Here is a 7,249-nt window from a genome sequence, read left to right as displayed (position 1 = left end):
AACGATGGTATGCAATATGTATTCATGACTTTAACGTAGACCTAGCGACAGATGAAGCAGAACCACAGATCATATTCCTAGAAGAAAAACTAAATTTAGGAATCAGCAAAATGACTAAAACTATGTGCATGTATCTATGTAACTGATTCGCCTAATAGGTTTACCTATAAAAATATTATCCTCATTTACGAGCTTAACTCCCTAATCTGTAATTAGAAAAAGAGATTAGCCATACAAAATTATAATTATAAAATAATCTCAGATTAAACCGATAACTTTTTGGTGTCCAACCCAGGTTTATGCCAAATGTTAAAGTAAACAGAAATTGACGCTAGCAAGGAAAAGAGGTTTGTAAAGGTATTTTTAATAAAATTTTTAAAAAATAAACGTACATATATGCTTTGCCGTTCGCCTATGTCTACACACCAAATTTCATGAGTACCTAGTACTCCCGACTTTTTTATTTTCATTAGAAGCACCCTGTGTTTGCTTGCTATTGTAAATTTCAATTTCAATTTCAATTTATTTCAATATTAAATATTAGTACAGTAAGACCAAGATCTTTTATAGTACAACAAATAGATTCAATACAAACACATACATTAATACATATAATTAATTAAATCATAAATCATATATTCATAGGTTAACAGAGATTAACTTTAAATATTAGATGGTTCATCAATTGTTACAAAAGTAGCTATATAGAATGTTTTTGAAGTTGCTTTTATTGATCTTGCTTCTAATTGCAGCGGGAATTGAGTTCCAGATTCGTATAGCATTAATGAAAAATAGTCTAGTAGAGGTCTTAAATTTAAAGAAAGGCACCATTAGATCACAGGAACGCTCAGACTTTGGAAAAATTAATTTCTCATAAAGATAAAGAGGGGTCTTTGTGCTGAATCAGTGATATTACATCCTAACAAGCTACATCTCCACGCAGAAATATGGCAAACTTCCGCAATCCATATACATAAAGTGTGATTTGGTTAAATAAGGTGTCAATCTTATGGGATGACCTGGAGTCAAGCTTACTTTATACCACCTCAGCATAAGTAATAATAGGTAAGATTAATTGACGCGCAAGCTTTCTTCTAGTGGGAATCGGAACAAACGATGCCGATTGCCTTAGTTTTCTTAGAATACCATATACTTTGTTCACAACAGAATTAACGTGATCAACGCCGCTAAGGCTAGAATTGATAACAAACCCCAAATTGGTTACTTCATCAATTAATTTTAGGGGACTGGTTTCAAGAAAAACTGAAGGAATACTGCTAAAAGGGACTTTTGTCTTAAAAACAGGTAGAATATACGACTTCGCAAAGGCCGTTAAGAGCAGCCCAATGCGAGATAGATGATAAGTCCATATTCAAATCAGATGTGAGTCTGTGCAAATCTCTTGACGGACCCGATAAATATATCTGGATGTCATCGGCATATGCATGCATTTTTACATATTGGCATGTCATGAATATGTCATTTATGAAAGCACTAAATAACAAGGGGCCCAAAATAGATCCCTGAGGAACACCGCGTGTTACGGACTTAGTTAGTTAGGTAGCTTTTCATAAGAGATAGTGCAGTTTTACCGAACCCGAAATAATATGAAAGCTTAGAGAAGAGCAGTGTGTGATCTACGGAGTCAAATGCTTTGGAAAAGTCAAGCAAGCACAGGAGGGAAACATCATTATTATCAAAGGGAATTCGCCAATCGTCAAGAATTTTTACTATCGCAGTTGAACAACCATGCCCTGCTCTAAAACCTGATTGAAAAGGAGATAACAAGTTCTTTTCGGACATATCTGACATGATTTGCTCTGACATTAGGGACTCAAGGCAGGCAAAACACTAATTGGACGAAAATCACAAGGTGAGCATGCTTGTTTGATTTTAGCAACTGGACAAATGGAAGCGGATTTCCATAACTTTGGAAAACAAGACGTGGTAAAACAGTGGTTAATGATGTGTGTCAGTGGACTTATGATGAACGGCATAACTAACTTAATAAATCGAATTGGCAGACCATCCTCGCCAACCGCATTTGAGTTAATTTTGAGGATGCATCTAGGTACGCTCAAATACGTAATTGACGTAGGATTTGGGGCGAATTGTGACATACAACCATTAGACGAGGCACTACAAAGAAACACATCATTCAGACTTTCAACATCTAACATACACTCAGTTCTGTCCTTGGCCTGTACCTGCAGATTTTTAATGTTCCGCCATAATTTACCAGAGGGGAGAGAAGGATCAAGTTTGACTGCAAAGTATTTTCGCTTTTCTGCCTAAACTACCAAGGTGGCTTTATTTCTAGCTACGCGGAAAGCATCCCAGCTAGCTGTTGTACGGTTTCTCTTCCAAGTGCGGTAAGCCTTAGTACGGGACTTGATGGCTTCCCGCACTTTACCATTAAACCAATGGCATGTGGTAGTTTTTTTATAGCGTAATGGAACATAAGTATTATACGCAGATAATAATTTGTTGTTTAGATGTTCAAGTTTTTCATTCACGGATTCGAAATACCAACAGTCATACCAGTTTACATTGTCCAGTTCACGATACAAAGCATCCAAATCAATCGATCGGAAGTCTCGATATACATACAGTTTCTCTTCTCTTACACCATTAAAATTAATATCAAGAGAACAGAAAATCAAGTCGTGATCAGAGACAAAAGAAATTTGGTCAAATTTTAGTACAGAAGAACGGTCAGAAACAATAAAATAGTCAAGAAGACTGGGACTAGAATTATGAGAGTACCTAGTTGGCATTGAGATGTTAACAGCCGAAAGACCTAAGCTTGCAACATTATCAAGCAACGAAGAACATAATGAATCACCAGCAAGGAGATTGATATTAAAATCACCGCAAAGTATAATATTCTCGTAGTCGACAGCAATATTGGACAACTTATCAAACAAAGGACTTATACTGACAAATTTATTAGGGTTATACACGCATGAAACAAGGCACTTTTTCAAACGATCAGACAACTCAACAAGTAAATATTCAACCCCTCCATTATCCGACTCGCCGACAAGTTTCATATTGATGTGGGTCTTACAATAAATAGCAACGCCACCACCCTTTTTACCGACACGATACTTTCGAATAATCTTATAATTATTTATATTAAAATGAACATCACTAACATCAAGTGGAAACCATGTTTCGGAAACACAGATAACATCAACTGCAGAGGACGTAAACACATATCTAACATAATCCATTTTTATGTTGTTTAAGCTTCTAACATTGAAATGGACGATGTTAAGCCCTATCTGTTGATTACATAGAACATTTAACATAATGCGACTATTATCATCAATGCTATTGATCTTGCTGTTAGACACCATAAAGCAAGTGAACAAAAGCAACTTCAAGGTATGAATAAGAACTAATAAATATAGTAAAAAGCGCAATAACACTATGAACCATCTTTACAAATGCTAGCAAAACATTAAACATAAACTAAGAATAAAGAATATAGAATAAAAGAAAAAGAATACAGCAAGAAAACCTTTGCAAGTCATTACGTTCATCAATTTTAATAGCTGACGAACCTTTGTCAACTCTGACATAGACAGCACCTCGCAACGTAAATACAGACAGCAACTTCCCCGCTCTTCTCAATCGTATGGCCTATTGCAATAATTTCCTCGTTTCTGTGGTCAAACTCTCAAAAATAGAAAATTTCCCTTCGAGGCCTGCAACAGAAACAGAAACTACAAGCACTAAATGCGCGAAGTGTTCTGTTGCGGTCCAGTGGTGAATGGAACTTAATGATAACCGCACCGCACTGATTATTATTGGTAGCCTTAGTACGAAAAATATCCCGAATTTGCGGAGCATTAAAATCAATAGAGAGACACACACGGTTAAACGTACTGTTTAAGTTTTCTTCTTCGGTATACGGTATGCCAAAAACAACCGCGTCAGCAGACACGTCGGGAGAAATTCTTTGTGTTTGAACTTTCTCGATTTCAGCACGCAATTTCAGTAATTCTGCTTCACACTTCTGCTGGTTGCATACATTTCGGCATATGCATAGTAAGAGGAAATGCGAATTACTTCCGATTATTTAAACTCCGCACATGCATACGGCTTTGTACCTATGTATGTACATAAATATGTATGGACTCATTTGTTGCAACTGGGCATGAATCACGTAACTTTGAAACGATAGTCGTTCAACGATACTGACAAAACGATGTTGTCAAAACACTGATTTTTGCATTTGTGTTGCTGTTACGTGTTACTGTTACGTGAAGCAAAACTGGAATCGAGTTGACGATATCGCACAAACGATCAAACAATTTTTGATTTTTATGAAGCAAGACAATCTCGACCCGATATCGTTCAGACGATTGTCGTCATACGTGATTCATGCCATGGTTTTGATATTCGTAGATGGTTTTAGGCATAGGTTTAGTAGTCTATTTTGATAAAAAAGCAAGGCGAAAATTTAAAAAAAAAACTGAAATCATTTTAACTGGGACCCTTGATAACTGATGAACATACATGAATATATGTATGTATAATATGCATATACATGGATGATATAATAGCTCTGATCCAATACGTTTCGTGGAAAATCCTGGAAAAAGGTCAAACAGCAAAATCACTCTCTGAAGTGAGAGTAAAAAGTGAGTAACATCAAAACGACCGGAACAAAAAAGCATCGGGTAAAATCCTGCAACTTCAATCTCTACACAACTCTCCCAAAAATCGCTCTCACCTACATGAACCACAGATTATATAGACAGATTCTAAAACTAAATTTAGGAATATATACAAATAGAAATGCTCAAACTATAAGTATATACAAGTATCATATTTTATCAATCATACCGATAATTTCATGTAGAATTAAAAATGAAAATGAATAAAAAATTAAATCAGCAAAATGAATAAAATTAAGTGAAATTAATGTTTAATTTCTGACCTAACCAACATTTGTATGTATGTAACTGAATCGCCTAATAAATCGCACAACCAATTTGACAGCTAACGAGCTTTGATTGAGATTATATTTATATGTAAACGTACTTCTATGCTTTGCCGTTCGCATATGTTTACACATCAAATTTCATGAGTACCTAGTACTCACGCCTTTTTTTTTAGATTGGTCCAAAAAAAATCACAATAAAGAAAGAAGCCAAAGCAGGTATTTAAAGCACAGAAAAAATATATAATTAAAAGGACTATGTTCTCTTTGACGTACGTCAAAGGTCAAGTAGAAGTGGGAACTTTTATGGCTGCCCATTGATAGCTCGGTTATATAGCTTAAGAAATAATATTTTAAAGACATTTTTATCAAAGTTGATAAATATGACATTTGACCAGTTTTGTTACACAAATACTCCTACGACCACAGGCAAAAATATTGGCTACAATATGTAATTTTTTTGCCATATATACGTTTTATCGGTCCACTTGCAAAATATTCGCATTCGCAACAGCTCCGCATTGATTATTGCGAATGCGAAAGGGAATGCGAATGCCAATGTTAAAAGTAATGCGGAAGCTCCGCGGTTGCGAATATTCGCAACAACCCTGATATCTACTACTATAGCACACGTACAAAAGTACATAATTACTCGCATATTCATCAGAATATGTTAAATTCCATGCTCTGGCTGTTAATTAAAATGAAAGTACATGCCATCCATTGCGACAGCGTCACCGCCACCGTCAACATCACCGTGAACGATGCTTATGCGTCAAGTCACACACAATTCGTTTGACATTGCGCCCGAAAAATCATTAACTCGCTGATACTCTGCAAAATTTGCATTGTACTCTTTCACTTCCTCCATTAGGTTTTCCTCCATTATTTTTTAAATTTCGTGTTTCCGTAAATATTAAAATTTTCACAAACTGGAAAAATTTACATTCAAACATGTAAACAAAACACTGAATAGTTGTCATTTGATGCAATCGCATAAACAAACTTGAGAGTTGAGCTAATTTGAGCGGCAACGTCACCGTCTTCATGTAACTTACTTCATACAAATACACCGAATCAGCTTTTTTGACAAACTGCCGGTGACGGTGACGGCGACGCAATGCACGTTATGTACTTTCACTTTTAACATTCCCTGGCTGCGTTTCGCTCGTTTAATTGGCTCTGCAAAAAGAAACAACATGGCGCAATTGCGATGATTCTATGCCCTGATACCGGCCATGCCGCTGGCTTCATGGTAGCAGCGCCCGAAAATTTGCTGCGTTATCCAGGCCTATGGTGAAGTTCAGCTGTCAAACTCCAAAATATACAAGAAGGACGGAGAGACAAAAGAAAATTGGATAGGATTACAATCAGGTTAGACTTTAAGCCTTTAAATAGTACACTTTAAAACTCATCACATATAACCCGTACACACTACTTTAAAAACGTGCTTAAAGGCTTTAATAAAAAGTGTTTAAGAATAAAAGTTTTTTTTTTAAAAACAAATGAGGGAAAAAGTGTAGCATAGCGACTTCTCACTCCGGAAAATATGAAATAGTGGGTATGGTCCTGACTTTTTTTCCTTAAATGGAAGGTTTATAACGTTTCTGAAAATTTTAAAATCTCACAATAACTATATTTCAAAAAATATTGCACTGATTCGAATCAAAAAACTTTTACAAACACTTGTAGACAAGAATTCACGCCTTATTATAAAAACAAAATTTACTATATCTGTGCACGAATTTATTAATAATGTCGGTTGGAAATATAGTATTTTTTGCAAATTTCCGAGCTGACCTGTCAAACAAAAAATATCCACCAAATATCTCTGCAAAAGCTTTTCAGCCCCTCTTCTTCGGCAACACAGAAATGAGAAAGTATAAGTGCAGAATACATACATTTCTCTGATTAAAAAAAAATTATATTGGGATCGATAGCGGTCCTAGTCCTAATCATAACGGTTTTCTTTTTTTGAGGTGGAAATAATAATAACTGGTGGTATTAAAGGTCAAAGAATCAATTTTCATTATATATCGAAGTATCGATTTTTATTGAAAAAAGCGCTGCAGGCGAAAATTAGTGATAAAATGAGAGTTTTTACCTATTTAGTTATTTCCAGGGTTACTTATTGCACATAACAGTCTGAACTCCGTGTAAACATATTCAATACTTATTCCATTCAGGTTGAGTGGCGATACCGCACATCAGCTGGTAAATTTTGCGTTGAGCACACTAAAACTGTTTACATTATAATGAATAAGATATATAAGTTTTTAGTGATATATTTAGCGA

The 7,249-nt window shown here is 35.4% G+C and overlaps 1 protein-coding gene across 1 annotated transcript; it reads right to left on the bottom strand.

Moving 5' to 3' along the window:
- Window positions 1-624: 624 nt before the first annotated feature.
- Window positions 625-3,273, bottom strand: LOC118735122. Its single transcript, XM_036464746.1, has 2 exons — window positions 2,301-3,273; window positions 625-2,207 (listed from the first exon to the last, which is right to left on the bottom strand). The coding sequence occupies exons 1-2, from the start codon at window positions 3,234-3,236 to the stop codon at window positions 1,827-1,829; spliced, it is 1,317 nt and encodes a 438-aa protein (XP_036320639.1). The 5' UTR covers window positions 3,237-3,273; the 3' UTR covers window positions 625-1,826.
- Between the last annotated feature and the right edge of the window lie 3,976 nt (window positions 3,274-7,249).

Source organism: Rhagoletis pomonella, unplaced genomic scaffold, assembly GCF_013731165.1.
Source record: "Rhagoletis pomonella isolate Grant_MI unplaced genomic scaffold, Rhpom_1.0 Rhpom_scaffold_00003, whole genome shotgun sequence".
In the NCBI taxonomy this organism is placed as follows: domain Eukaryota; kingdom Metazoa; phylum Arthropoda; class Insecta; order Diptera; family Tephritidae; genus Rhagoletis; species Rhagoletis pomonella.
This window is presented reverse-complemented; position numbering and strand designations above follow the sequence as displayed.

Bases quoted from the DNA above. Each gene is read 5' to 3' on its own strand.
- LOC118735122 (XM_036464746.1), bottom strand. From the start codon at position 3,236: ATGGATTATGTTAGATATGTGTTTACGTCCTCTGCAGTTGATGTTATC. The intron at 2,208-2,300 runs GTAGTTTAGGCA...AAAAATCTGCAG, and splicing joins CTAGAAATAAAGCCACCTTG to GTACAGGCCAAGGACAGAAC.